A 14,361-nucleotide genomic window follows, 5' to 3' on the forward strand; every position below is an offset into this window, starting at 1 on the left:
GACTTTTAGAATAACACCGATGCCCAGTTCCTCACATTCATCCAATTAAGTAAAAATCTCTAGGGTGGTGTTCAGGCATTAATTTTTTTTTAAAGGCTCCCCAGGTCAGTCTGTGCGAAGTGTTGAGAACTGCGCCTTCTAGAGTCTTATATTAATATATTATGACCAGGCTTAATGTTTTTTTAAGCAAGAATTTTTGAGCGGTCCACGTCCTTTATAGTCTATCTGTTTGGGCTCACTAAAGGCATTTATCCGGCTCCCTAAACTTAAATTGTCTTTCCATGATCGGCGGGGAAATACTGACGTTCGTTCCCGTCCCTTGAAGTAAACCTCTAGTGGGCGTTTGGGGTGAAGGGTGGAGGACCGGCCTCTAAGACACGGAAGAAGGCGGTGCCAGGTGAGGCAACCCCAACCAGGGTCAGACCCCGCCTCTGGCATCGCTGGGCTCCGGAGCCCGGAACCGCTCCCGCAGTGCTTTAGGCTGCGGAGAGTTACGGACTACATTTCCCACAATGCATTCAGGGGCGGGCTGGGGCTGGCCAAGAGGCTGGAACCGGGCCTCCGCCACAAGAGAGCGGTGAAAGCTGTCTTCCTTCGCCGGTGGCCGGTTAAGGCTCGGTAGAAGAGATCGGTTCCTCCACGGTGGCCATGTCTGTATCCTCCAGGGGCGAAAGCCCCAGGAAGTTGCACCCTAAGCCCAGGCACGGCTGGACACTCACATCTCCCCAGGGGTCTGGCAGAGGGCAGTGACTGGCACCCTTGGTAGGTCCTGTGTTCCCCCAAGAAACAGGTGAGTTCGACTGCCAACCCACGTGGCCTGGGGGCGGCGAGAGGCGGGCAAGCTGTCATCTTTAGAGGGAGGGGCTTGAAAACTGGGGGTGGGGGGTCCTGGCCATCTACTGCCCCGATAGGAGTACTGCGTCTCTTTGGGGTCCTTTCGCCGGCTGGGCAATTCGAAAGATGAGGCGAGAACTCATCCTTTGGCCGGGAGAGCAATGTCCCATAGGCAACAGACACCAACTCCCAATTCGGACATATTCGGCCCTCCGAGTTCTTCTTAAAAGCTACAAAAGATGGTGGTGGAGTGAACCAGGCAGCTCGGGAAGGGTCTCGGGCTTGAAATTTCGTTCTCAAGGGTGCAAACTAAGCTGCCTTTACATTAGGTGAGCCAACCCTTTCTAGGTAGACTTTGCTTGGGAACTATGAGTAGCCTTTGTCAGGAAGGGGAGTGGCCTCTAGAGGTGACAAGGAGCTAGGTTCATTGTAGATAGGGTAGGCATCCTGCTGAAGCAGCCACTGCAGTCTCAATTGAGCCCTGTCTGTCATATTTTCTCAGTCGTCCTTCCAGGTAGACACCGAAGGCGAAGCACTGTTAGAACAGGAAAAAGGATCAAGGTCGTTTGGAGCCAGAAAGGAGGGGCTTTTGCAAGACCCTCCTCTCTCAGGAGCAACCTGAGGGAAGGAGGCACATTAGAAATAACACCAGTTTTTTGTTTGATTTTGTTCTTAGTGGTTTTGCTCACAGGCTTTACTGGTAGCTTCTAGGAAAAGTTGCATGCCCTGGGGGCACTTAGAGGAGCTGCCTAAAATTGTTCCTACTAGAGACTACTGGGGCTGTTCTGAGATACCTCCCTTAGAAAACTGCTTCTGGACCCAGGAGCACTAGCTACAGAAGTTAAAGCTCCATTGGAGGTGGGAGATGGGCTTTATCTGATGCACTCAACCTTCTTTTCTGAGTGTTTGGGTATCCAGAAAACTGTTTGCTTCACCAGGCCTTCTGGTTGGAACCTTAGACTGACCTTGGATAGGATAAAGATGCTATATAATCTCACACAGAAGGGAACTGTTGTGGGAACAAAAGCACCTGCTAGCTCTAGACAGCTGACCCTGCTCCCTTCCCTGCCCTATGCTGGGGACACTCAGAAGCACAAAAGGTGTCCTGAAGGAGTGGGTTGTCAGGACAGTGAGGCTGGTGTAGAATTTGTTTGGAGTTTGAAGCCAGAGGTACAAGGCCGCAGAGAGGGCAGTGTGCAGACGTAGGAGGTAAATACATTTGTGAGCTGAGAATTGACAACCAGTTTCTGCAACTGCAGAGCCAGTGAGTAGCAGTTTGCCTGGTCCTTTGAGACTGAGGCCCATGGCTCTTTGACCTGATATCCTGGGGTTTGGGGAGGGGGGTCCCCTCAAACTAGAGCTCATTGAGATCAGAGTACATTTCATCAAGTCACTTGTCAGGCCCTGGCTGACTGAGAAATTTTACAAAGGACTGATTTTCAGGACAGAGATCACTGGCTCTGTGTGTAAATGCAGTCTGAGTGCTAAGAATAACCACAATGTGCTAAAAACTGCAGCTGAGTATATGATATGCCTTTATAGCCAGGTCACGTGTATTATCTCATTTAATCTCCCCACCCCATAAGTCATTAGTGGCTATTTGCAACTGTTCTGTACCATTTTATAAGTGAGAAAACAGACCAGCAAAACCAGTTCCTCTAACTACAGAGCTGCTTTTCCTGATCACTTGATTACTTCCAAAGACAAGCTGTCTGCACAGGCAGTTTTCTTGCCTGACCCCAGGTACACTTGAACTGGGTGTTCTTCACAGACCTTTCCTTTTTATCCTCCAAAGCTACTTATGTGTTATGTGCTGGCGTGATCCCTCCAGCTTAGGTCTAATAGCAGACCACAGGGCGACCTTCAATCTAGGAACAGCAACAACCAGAACAAAGGGTGAACTGGTATACTGCTGATAAGGTGTTCCTGCAGCAGCCTCAAGTGAGGGATGAGTCATTGTGCAACCCAGGAAGAGGTATAAAAGGCCTAGGGTGTAGGTAGAGTAAGGGCAAAGGTCAAGTGAAGAGTTCAGGATAAGCTGAGCTGATGCAGGAAGGGGAGTGGGAAGAAACTGTAGAAATTAGCTCAGAGAGATAAAGGAGAAAGGATAAACGGAGGGGGCCCTGTGCACCACTAGGAGGAAGTGATGTTCTTGCTAAGTCAGGTACTACAGTGCAGGGAGCCGAGGAAGGACTGATTCCCCCTTCAAGAGGCTCACCTTGACTACATAAGGCAGACCTGGTGGGACACATTACTTCTCGTTAGGAGGTTGTGGCAATAATTTGCTAGTGGGATAATGGCGGCTTAGACCAATCAGATAATCAAGGAAGAGATAAGAAATGATCAACTATTGAGCCCAGTGGGGTGGGTAGATTAGGTGTGGTGGCATTCCCCCTTTGATCCCAGCACTCAGGAGGCAAAGGCAGGTGAATCTCTTGAGTTCAAAGCTAACTTGGTCTACATAGTTCCATGGCAGCCTACACAGAGAAACCATGCTTTGAGGAAAGGAAAAAAAAAGTAATGGTCAACTATTGGATATAGACATTTACAACCTTGATGAGTTAGTCTGTGAATGACGGCCATTCTATCAGGAACCTCTTATTGTCTCCCTCCCACTACCATTTATTTTTAAGGTTTTAATTTTATTTTAATTATGTATGTTGGAGGAAGAAATGCATGTGTGTGCAGTACCTGCAGTGGCCAGAAGAGGGCACTGGATCCACCAGAGCTGGAGTTCTAGGCTGCTGTGATCTGCCTAGGTGCTAGGTATCAAACCCTGTCTTCTCTAAGAGGAGTACCTACTCTGATCTAAACTGCTGAGCCATCTCTCCAGCCCCTATTTATTGCTTGTTTATGAGACAGAGTTTCATATATCATAGGTAGGCTTCAAAATCATTACATAGCTTAAGGAATTGAACTTGTGATCTTATTGCCTTTCTCCCAAGAGTCAAGGTCATCTACATCTGTTTGTTTATTTGTGTATGTGAATGTGTATATATGTGTGTGTGTGTATGTGTGCCCAAGGAGGCCAAAAAAGAAGACTGGGTTCCCTGGGAGCTGGAGTTACAGGTTCTTATGACCTGCCCAACATGAGTTCTGGGGAATGAACTGGGATCCTCTGCAAAAGCAGCCAAAAAAACCCAAAACAAAAACAAAAAACAAAACAAAACAAAAAAACCATTCTTAGCTACCAAAGCTATCATTCCAACCCCACCCATGTTCCCATGTTTTGTGTGTGTGTGTGTGTGTGTGTGTGTGTGTATACATGTATGTGTATGCACATATTGAGGCCACAGGTCAACTTAAAATATAATTTCTCAGGTGTGTGTGTGGGAACATGTGAAGGTAAGCAAATGACCCATGGGAATTCTAGGGATCAAATTCAGGTTAAGTTTGGCTTCAAGTCTCTTTACCTGGTGATCCAGCTGGCTGGCCCAACCTTGGTTTTGGTTTTTGTTTGTTTTGCTTTATTTATTTATTTATTTAGTTAGTTTTTTGAGACAGGGTTACTCTGTGTATCACTGGCTGGCCTGGAACTCACTCTGTAGACCAGGCTGGCCTAGATCTCACAGGGATCTACCTGCCCCTGCCTCATGAGTGCTGGGATTAAAGGTGTGGACTACCACTCCCGTGCCTGACCTTGGTTTCTGAGACAATGTCTCTCATTGGTCTGGAACTCCTCTTGTAAGGCTAGTTTGCCTTTAGTGAGCCCCAGGGATCTAGCCATCTCCCCTTCTCCAGCACTGGGATTATGTGGGTACACCATGCCCAACTTTTTACAGTGGTCCTTAGGATTCAGTATATAGTGCAGGGTTCAAACTCAGAACTTTATGTATTGCATGTCAGCACTCTACCAACTAAATTACACCCCTAACCCCCAGTTGGGCTTTGTTGTTGTTGTTTGTTTGTTTTATTATAGTAAGTAGTTGTCCTCAAACACAGCAGAAGAGGGCCTCAGATCTCATTACAGATGGTTGTGAGCCACCATGTGGTTGCTCGGATTTGAACTTAAGACCTCTGGAAGAGCAGTCAGTGCTCTTAACCACTGAGCTATATCTCCAGCTCCCCCCCTCCAGTTTTGGTTTTATTGAGACTATTACGTAGCTAGGCCTTGAATTCACTATGTGCTTGGATGGTCAAAAGGCATGGCTGGTGGTGATGCCCTTTGAAGTGCTGGGACCATAGCTATACACCAGCACAGCTCTGACCACACTATAGTTTATCTTCTCTCGTAAATTAGGTTCTCAGGAATCCCAAGCTGCTGCCCCTCTCTGGAGTACGAAGCATGTGCTGTTACCATGTCATATTTTGAAGATCAAACTGAGCTACAGCCATTCCCTACTGTTCATTTGTTTGTTTGTTTTGGAGATAAGGGAGCTCAGACTAACTTCAAACTTACAGCCACCTTCCTGCATTGGCCTACCAAGTCTGAGCTTTTAAGCCTAAGTAAGCCATAATGCCTACTTTTGTGCTTTTTAAAAAAGACGGCACCTCATCTAGACCAAGCTGACATCACACTCTCACTATGTTAGCTAAAGATGCCCTTTCATCGCAGGCATGCACCACCAGTAGGTGGGACCTTTGAGCATCATTATTTATTTATTTATTTATTGGTTTTTTTGAGACAAGGTTTCTCTGTGTAGCCCCTGGCTGTCCTGAAACTGATTCTGTAGACCAGGCTGGCCTCAAACTCAGATCCACCTGCCTCCACCTCCTGAGTGCTGGAATCAAAGGCATGCACTATACCACCCACGCCACCGGCATTTATTTATTTTTCCCCCCACCCCAAGTCAGGGTTTGTCCAGGCTAGCCTTAAACTCAGAGCTCCCCTGCCTTTGCCTCCCAAGTCCTGGGATTAAAGGCACGAGCCACCTCCATCCAGCTGGCCATATTGTTTTCAATAGGAAAAATAATACCAGTAAGTTAGACTATTGGGATATAAGATGTTTAAGATAGCTCCTTATCAAAGCTCATTGCTTTTACTTTTATTTCTTCATTATTATTGTGTGCATGCGTGTGTTCATACTAGAACAAGTCTAAATGAAGCCTTCAGAATCATTCTCAGGAAAGCTGTTCACCTATGAAATAGGGTCTCTTCTCAGCCTAGAGCCCAGTTAGAGCCCAGTTAGGCTACTGACCAGCCAGAAAGCACCAGGCATCCTCTTATTTCTGCCCCCACAGCACTGGAATTATAAACGACACCGAACCCAGCACCTTCATGCTGGCTCTGGGGATGGGATTCGTGCCTTCTTATTTACTGGACAAGCATTTCACTCCCCAAACCATCCCTGACGTCCCTGTTGGCTTGGATTGACTTATTTATTTTTGTTTATTTGGATTCTTTGAGATAAGGGCTATCCAAGATCTTAGACCAGATTGGCTTCAAATTCAGGATCCTCCTGCCTCTGCTACTACCTGAGTGCTGGGATCAAAGACGTGTGCCACCACCGCCAGGCTAGCTGCTTGTTTTTTTTTTAAGATTTTTTAATTTATTATATGAGTACACTGTCTCTGTCTTCAGACACACCAGAAGAGGGCATCGGATCCCATTACAGATGGTTGTGAGCCACCATGTGGTTGGCAGGATTAGAACTCGGGACCTCTGGAAGAGCAGTCGGTGCTCTTAACCACTGAGCCATCTCTCCAGCCCCACTAGCTTGGTTTTTAAAGATGTGTATGTGTTTTTATTTGGTTTTGTATATGTGTTGGTAAATCCGTGCCACTTGGGTGCATGCCTGTGGAGGCCAGACGAAAACACCATTTCCCGAAGTAGGATTTACAGACAGTTATGGGCCTAATGTGGGCCTGAGAACCAAACTTGGCTCTTCTAGAGCAGCAGTAAATATTTTTAACTGCTGATCCATGTTTCCAGCACTCTCCCTGCTAGCTTTTTTTTTGTTTTTTTAGACAAGGTCTCATTTAGGCTAGACTGGATTTGAAGTTGCTTGTTTTGTAGCTTAGAATGACCTTGAACTCCAGAACCTCTGGCTCCGACTCTAGCACTAGGATCTTGGATGTGTACCACCATACCTAGCAAGAAACATTCTGTAGAAAAATTGGGAGCTTGGTTGGGGCATAGAACCTTAAAATAACAAGGGAGGCAGTTCCATGTGTATGCCTGTAAACCAGGGGGAAGCTTGGGGCTAGGAATAAAGTTGGATCCACTAATGTGCAGAGGTGATGAGATTCCAAAGGCATGAGGTCAGAGGAGAGAAGCGAGGACTGAGCCCTGAGCCCCTCCAGTCAGAACTGTAGAAAACATGGACATGGTTAGTTCATGAGTCAAAAGAGCCAAGAAAAAAGAATGGTGTTCTAGAAGCCAGCAGAGGAGAAGGCCGGGTTGGTGGCATAGTCCCAGAACTTGGGAGGAAAGAAGTCAATTTCCTCAAGTTCAAATCCAGACTGCACTACTTAGTGACCCTCAAACCAGCAGAGCAGCTTCAGACACTGTCTGAAGCTTTCCTGTCTTGGAAGAAAATTTTTGTTTTAATAAAATAGCAGCAGGAAAGATGGTATGACGGCTGGAAGAAAATCAGAGATAAAATGGAGACTCTTTCTGGCTTGTTTTGTCTTATTTGACTTTGATTTTGTTCTGAGACGGCCTTGAACTCCCAATCCTCTTGTTCTACCTCCTGAGCTCTATAACCCACTCTGCCCTCCCTCCCTCCTTCCCTTCCTCCCTTCCTCCCTTCCGTCCTTGCCAGTTTTGCTGGTGTAGCCCAAACTGTCTTCAAACTCTCGATCCTCTGCCTCTGCCTCCCCAGTGCTGCCTGCATCACTGCCCAACTATAGCTTTTTATGAATGATGGAGTCACCTTTGGCAGACAAAGTCAGGGCTCTGGTCAATAGAAAAGGCTGCTCACTGGGACTCACCATCTTCTTCTGCAAGCACTGGAATGTCCCAAAAGAACTGTTGGTTAATTCAAGTTTTGCCTTTTGTTGTTGTTTCTCTTTCTACCAGGGTCTCTCTGTGTAATTCTGGCTGTCCTGAAAACTCACTATGCCATAAAGCAAGCTGGCCTCAAAGTCACAGAGCTCCTCCTGTCTCTGCCTCCCACGTGCTGGGATAAAGCAGCACCACAACTAGCTCCAATTTGTTGTTGTTAGTGCTGTTGTTTTTAGATTTATTTATCTTATTTATGAGTATACTGTTGCTGTCTTCAGACACACCAGAAGAGGGCATCGAATCCCATTACAGATGGTTGTGAGCCACCATGTGGTTGCTGGGAGTTGAATTCGGGACCCCTGGAAGAGCAGTCAGTGCTCTTAACCACTGAGCCATCTCTCCAGCCCTTCCAATTTGCTCCCCCCCCCCAATATATTGTCTCTTATTTTTGTAACTCTGGCTGGCCTTGAGCTTGGCTCTGTAAATCAGGCTGGCATCAAACTTACAGAAATCCACCTACCTTAGCTTTCCCGGTGCTGGGATCAAAGGGATCCACCGCCATGTCCACCCTAGTAAATGCCTAATAGATTGTGGACTGAGAGAATCACTGTAGACGTGTTTCAGTTCCTGTGTCAATTCTTCTCTCCTGTGGTAGCATCAGCAAGCACTGAGCTTCATTTCTCTGTGGACTAACCTGATTAGAACTGTGCTCGGACCTGTAAGTTAACCCCCATAAACTTGATAGTGTGCTGAACTGTACTTGAACTTTTTTGAGCCGGGGTTTCACTATGTATTTCAGGCTGGCCCAAAACTTTCAACAATCCTCTGTCTCAGTCTCTCAAGTATTGTACAAATACTGGCTACCCTGACAGTGGCACTTCCTTTTGGTCCCCCTCCTTTATGTATTTCATTTTACGTGACATATAGACATTGTACTTCATCTTTTTGTGTATATGGGGGCTCATGAGAATGTTCCGTGGCTGAAGGGACTTACTGCCACAGTTGAGTTTGATCCTTGAACTGTACACCTACAAAGCCAGGTGCAGTGGCCCATATCTGTCATCTCAGTACATCTATGGTGAAGCAGGAGGCAGAGACAGAAGAATCAGCAGAAAGTTGTCAGTCAGCTAGCCTGAGCACACGGCACAATCACAGAAACAAGAGAGACTCTGCCTCAAAGTGGAAGGAAAGAGCTGACTCCTGAGAAAGTGTCCTTTGACTCTGTACATGCATTGTGGCACATGTGTGCCTTTATAGACACACACACACACACACACACACACACACTAAATAAATAGCTTATGTTTTTTGTTTGTTTGTTTATTTCGGGACAGGGTTGCTCTGTAACCGAGATCACCATGCCTGGCGCATACCTTTAATAACTTTTCATTTTTAAATATCTTAGATTTATTATGTATTTTATGTGTAAGAATGCTTTGCTCCTGAATTTGTTTTTCCATCAACTACACACCTGGTATCTGAACTGAACCTGAGTTGTGAGCCACCATGTGCATGCTGGGACTGGAGCTCAGTTCCTCTGGGAAACCAAGTGCTCTTAATTGCTGAGACATCTTTTTAGCCTCTAAATTAATAATTTTAAATGCAGATAAAATGAACGTTTTCAAGCTGGATGTGGTGGAGCGTGCCTGTGATCCCAGTAATGGAGGCAGAGGCAGGTGAGTTTGAGGTCAGCCTTGTCTACATATCTGGTTCCAGGACAGCCAGAACGACAGAGAGAACCTGTCTCAAGAAAAATAAATAAAAGCATGTTTTGAAACAAACTAATAATAGCAGCTAACACTGTCAGGATAGCTAGGAAGACTGAGTGGGAGAGAGAATGAATAACATTTCTTCATGCTTCCGGTGTTTCCAAGTTTCCTTCGATGAATGTGTCTTTTTATAAATCAGAAAAGAAACATGATGGCTGAGTATATAGCTCAGTGATAAAGTGTCTACCTACTATGTACAAGGCCCTTGATTTCAATTTCCAGGAGAGGGAGGGGGAAGAAGAGAGGGAACGAGAGATTGTGGTTTTTAAAACAAGGTTTTACTATGTAGCCACAGCTAGATGGTACTCTGGGGAATTCTTCTGACTCAAGTCTCCTGAGTGCTAGGATTATAGGTAACAGCCACCACATCTAGAAAATGTCAGTGTTCTAGAATTTTTTAAATGAGTGAGAGAGTACTCAGAAGCCATCCCCAGGTCGTCTTTAGTGGGGTCCTTCTGAGAAACATACTACTGTCAACCCTGCCAGTGTCTCTGCCAGCACACCTTACTCCTTTGCCCTCTGTAATGCCCTTCTTTTACCTCATAGGACAGCCCAAAAGATGGCTGCTGACATGCAGAGGAAGAGAAGCAGCGAATGTCCTGAGGGCACATTGGTTCCTTCCAATGGCCAAAGTGTGGAAAGAGCTGAGAGCCCCACTCCAGGACTGACCCAGGGAACGGAGCCAGGTATGGGCAAAGATGGGAAAGGCCAAGCCTCCAGGGGAGGCCGGGATCACAGCCAGTCCTTCCTTCCTACATGTGCATTTGTTCCATTGTTAGTCAGGCATTTGTCACATGCTGGGGACTCTGCAGAAAGCAGGGCTTGGCTTATAGCTTTCCTTTCTCACCATTTCCTAAAAGTCTATATTCAAAATACCATTTCTTTTTATAGGGGAGAGGGAGGTTTGAGATAGGGCTTCTCTGTGCAGTCCTAGCTGTCCTGTCTCTGTAACCCACCCGAAACTTACAGCGATCCACCTGCCTCTGCCTCCTGAGTGTTGGAATTAAAAGTGTGCACCACAACCACCCAGCCAAAAAAAACCTTGTAATAAAAACCCAAACCATGTTTCAGAAGAGAAACAAGAGCTGGTGCGGCACTATCCACCTGTGACCCCAGCACGTGTAGCTGAGGCAGGGTTGGTGTGAATTCATGGCCAACCTGAAGCTGACCAATGAGTATGAGGCTAGCCACTTACTTAGTCCATATCTCCAAAACAAGGAAACAAAAGTAGCAACGGGGCTTCAGGTTACTAGTTGAATTCTTGCCTAGCGTGCCTCCTTCCTTAAACATTAATTAATTCTCCCTATCTCGGAGAAGCCACAGGTTGATAGTAGTCAGTGGCTATGGTAGCCCTTCCCCCATGGATTGAGAAGGTAAATAAGTCCGTGCTCTTGGGAGATACCATAGTAGTGACTAATAAGTGGTCAGTGTTCCAAAGGAAATTAGAGAAGAACGATACCGTCTGTGGTTGAACGGCAGGCGTATAAGTAACTACATCTTCCCAGAGAACAGGTGTGTGACAAGTACTCACCCACATGGGGGGCTGGTGATACCTTCGGGTAAACAGTAGGTGCAGGGCTCCCGGGGGCTAAGTGTAAGTGTTGGAAACCGTTCAGTGTTAGTAAGAGGTTGGCAGGTACCAATTTCCAGTGGTGCCATGGGACCTTGGGCTTCTAAGTTGTAGATTAGCATGGTCCATGGCAGACAGTGGGAGGAGGAGCTTAGTCTCAACCAGCCAGGCATCTCCTTGGTGAATGGTGTCTGGCAACAGCCACCTCTCTAAGCACCAGTTCTTCTGTTCTGCAGGTGCTGGGCAGGAGGGTGCGATGTTCGTCCATGCACGTTCCTACGAAGACTTGACAGAGTTAGAAGATAGGGAAGCTTCTGGGGACAGCCCCAAAGAGTATGTCGGGAGTCCCCCGCCACTGCCTACAGACATGCGCCAGATTAGCCAGGACTTCAGTGAGTTGAGCACCCAGCTGACAGGCGTGGCCCGGGACCTGCAGGAGGAAATGCTGCCCGGAAGCTCTGAAGACTGGCTGGAGCCCCAGGGGGCAGCTGGGCGCGCAGCCTCAGAGCCCTCCCAAGAGGGCTCAACTGAGGGGGATGAGGAGGACGCTACGGAGGCATGGCGTCTCCACCAGAAGCACGTATTTGTACTGAGCGAGGCAGGGAAGCCTGTGTATTCTCGCTATGGGTCTGAGGAAGCACTTTCCAGCACTATGGGTGTCATGGTTGCCCTGGTGTCCTTCCTGGAGGCAGACAAGAATGCTATCCGCTCCATCCATGCAGGTGAGCCACCTGAAGAGGGTTGTGGGGAAGGCTCCAGTGGCAGGGTCTATTCATACCAAGTTTTGGACAGACAGACAGACACACGCATGCACACACGCATGCACGCACGCAACTCACCCCTAGAAACCTGGATTGTCTTTGCCTGAGACAAGTACTTCCATTTTTTGCCTTATGCACTCACAGCACGTGGGATAATGGAGGCCTCCTGAGGTGGTGCGGCTGTGGGAAGACAAGAGTTTTGCCACCAGAAAGGATAAAAGCCTCCTGGGGCAGTGACAAAAGAATGAATAAATTAAAAACAGTCGATCCCAGATCCTTAGCCCAGATCTCGTAAGTTAGCACTTGCCATAAAATGTGTTTTCTTGAGCTGGGTCTAGTGATGTCCATCTACCTGTAAATCCCAGCACTTGGGAGGTGGTGGCCAGAGAATCAGCCTCAGCTCCATTAGCCAGTACCAGGCCAGCCTGGGCTACCACTTCCGCTCTCAAAAAGCAAACAGATATAAGAACGGTAGTTTGTGAATCAAATGGCAGGGAAGTGAGGTGACTGGCTAACCTCACCGATAAAGCCCTTCAGAGCTCTCAGTAAGAAAACTCTGGAAAGTGAAGCTGTGTACCCACTGGGAAAGCCTATCCGGGAGGGCTTCTGGGAGGAGGGCTGAAGCTGACCCCCTCCCCACACCTTCAGATGGCTACAAGGTAGTATTCGTGCGCCGGAGCCCTCTGGTGCTGGTGGCGGTGGCCCGCACGCGGCAGTCGGCCCAGGAGCTGGCGCAGGAGCTACTGTACATCTACTACCAGATCCTGAGCCTTCTTACCGGCGCGCAGCTGAGCCACATCTTCCAGCAGAAGCAGAACTACGATCTGCGGCGCCTGCTCTCGGGCTCGGAGCGAATCACCGATAACCTGCTGCAGCTAATGGCTCGAGACCCCAGTTTCCTGATGGGCGCGGCGCGGTGCCTGCCCTTGGCAGCGGCCGTACGGGACACGGTGAGTGCCAGCCTGCAGCAGGCGCGAGCTCGCAGCCTGGTCTTTTCCATCCTGCTGGCCCGCAACCAGCTGGTGGCGCTCGTGCGGCGCAAGGACCAATTCCTGCATCCCATCGACCTGCACCTGCTTTTCAACCTCATTAGCTCCTCCTCATCCTTCCGTGAGGGCGAGGCTTGGACCCCCGTGTGCCTGCCAAAGTTCAATGCGGCCGGCTTCTTCCACGCACACATCTCTTACCTAGAACCTGACACCGATCTCTGCCTGCTGCTGGTCTCCACTGACCGTGAGGACTTCTTTGCAGTCTCTGACTGCCGCCGCCGCTTCCAGGAACGCCTCCGAAAGCGGGGAGCCCATTTGGCCCTGCGGGAGGCGCTGCGCACACCTTACTACAGCGTTGCTCAAGTAGGCATCCCTGACCTTCGCCACTTCCTCTATAAATCAAAGAGCTCAGGACTCTTCACCAGGTGAGAGGAGGCACTGCTTCAGGGAAACAAGGATGCAGAGATGGGGGAGGCTGGTTGGTCCTGAGACCTGAGACGCAGCCCTGGATCGCACCACTCCTTTGAGAGTGTACCAATATACTGGGGTGATTTACTCTGGCATCACTCTGGGCACACACCTCTCTACTTCAGTACTCATAAGGCCCGGAACAACTTGGGAAAGAGGCTGGAACACTGGGTTTCCCACGTCCTTTGCCCTGTAGCAACTCTGCTTTTGAGGTAATTTTGATCCAGGCCAGGATACAGAACCGATCCCACCCCTACCCCGACCCTGCCCCTTCCAGTAAAGGAGCTGGGCAGATTTATCAGAGTCTGACCTCCCTTCCTGTACCCTCCATTTTGGGCTCAGGTTTCCCAGCTTGCCTTGCTTCACTCTGTTAGATACCCAAACTCAGAAACAGCCTCTTCAAGGAAGGGTCACCAAGGAACCGGGGTTCCCTTCTGAGCTGGGTAGTCTTCTGTAGCCAGAAGACAATACCTTCCCATAGGGGTACACCTGGAGAACAGGCAGTAAAATCTCTCTATCCAGAAATAGATATTTCTAGATCTCCAGAGAAGACAGTGAAAGGCTTCCCTTTGTGAATCCACTTCTCCATTTGCAGTCCTGAGATTGAGGCCCCATACACCAGTGAAGAGGAACAGGAGCGGCTGTTGGGCCTCTACCAGTACCTGCACAGCCGTGCCCACAATGCCTCTCGCCCACTAAAGACCATCTACTACACAGGACCCAATGAGAACCTCCTAGCCTGGGTAAGGTGGCCCTAGACGAACTGGTCTCCACACGGATGGATCCTGGGTAGATGCCACAGAGGCATACCTATTCTAGATGATGACCCTTTGCCCCTCCTCCAGGTGACAGGTGCCTTTGAGCTCTACATGTGCTACAGCCCCCTGGGGACCAAGGCATCAGCTGTCAGTGCCATCCATAAGCTGATGCGCTGGATCCGTAAAGAGGAAGACCGTCTCTTCATCCTCACGCCCCTCACCTATTGACGGAAGTGGGAAGGCACACTGGGCACGGGAAGCCATGGGAGCCTCCAGGTGAGGCTGGCTTCCCCTGCCCAGCCAGCAGGCAGGGACTGTGGGCCGGA

The 14,361-nt window shown here is 48.5% G+C and overlaps 1 protein-coding gene across 2 annotated transcripts; it reads left to right on the forward strand.

The window, feature by feature from the left end:
* The first annotated feature begins 561 nt into the window (after positions 1 to 561).
* On the forward strand, positions 562 to 14,361 carry MON1A (MON1 homolog A, secretory trafficking associated). Of its 2 annotated transcripts, XM_080934232.1 has the most exons (7): positions 562 to 790; positions 9,327 to 9,396; positions 10,036 to 10,175; positions 11,296 to 11,781; positions 12,469 to 13,234; positions 13,873 to 14,020; positions 14,123 to 14,361. In XM_080934232.1, exons 2-7 carry the CDS (start codon positions 9,332 to 9,334, stop codon positions 14,261 to 14,263), a joined length of 1,746 nt encoding a protein of 581 aa, XP_080790358.1. In that variant the 5' UTR covers positions 562 to 790; positions 9,327 to 9,331; the 3' UTR covers positions 14,264 to 14,361. The 2 variants fall into 2 exon arrangements, with proteins under 2 accessions (XP_080790358.1, XP_080790359.1); XM_080934233.1 differs by lacking the exon at positions 9,327 to 9,396.

The sequence above is a fragment of the Micromys minutus genome, assembly GCF_963924665.1.
Source record: "Micromys minutus genome assembly, chromosome: 21".
Lineage (NCBI taxonomy): Eukaryota > Metazoa > Chordata > Mammalia > Rodentia > Muridae > Micromys > Micromys minutus.

Bases quoted from the DNA above. Each gene is read 5' to 3' on its own strand.
- MON1A (XM_080934232.1), top strand. From the start codon at position 9,332: ATGAACGTTTTCAAGCTGGATGTGGTGGAGCGTGCCTGTGATCCCAGT. The intron at 10,176-11,295 runs GTATGGGCAAAG...TCTGTTCTGCAG, and splicing joins GACCCAGGGAACGGAGCCAG to GTGCTGGGCAGGAGGGTGCG. The intron at 11,782-12,468 runs GTGAGCCACCTG...CCACACCTTCAG, and splicing joins TATCCGCTCCATCCATGCAG to ATGGCTACAAGGTAGTATTC.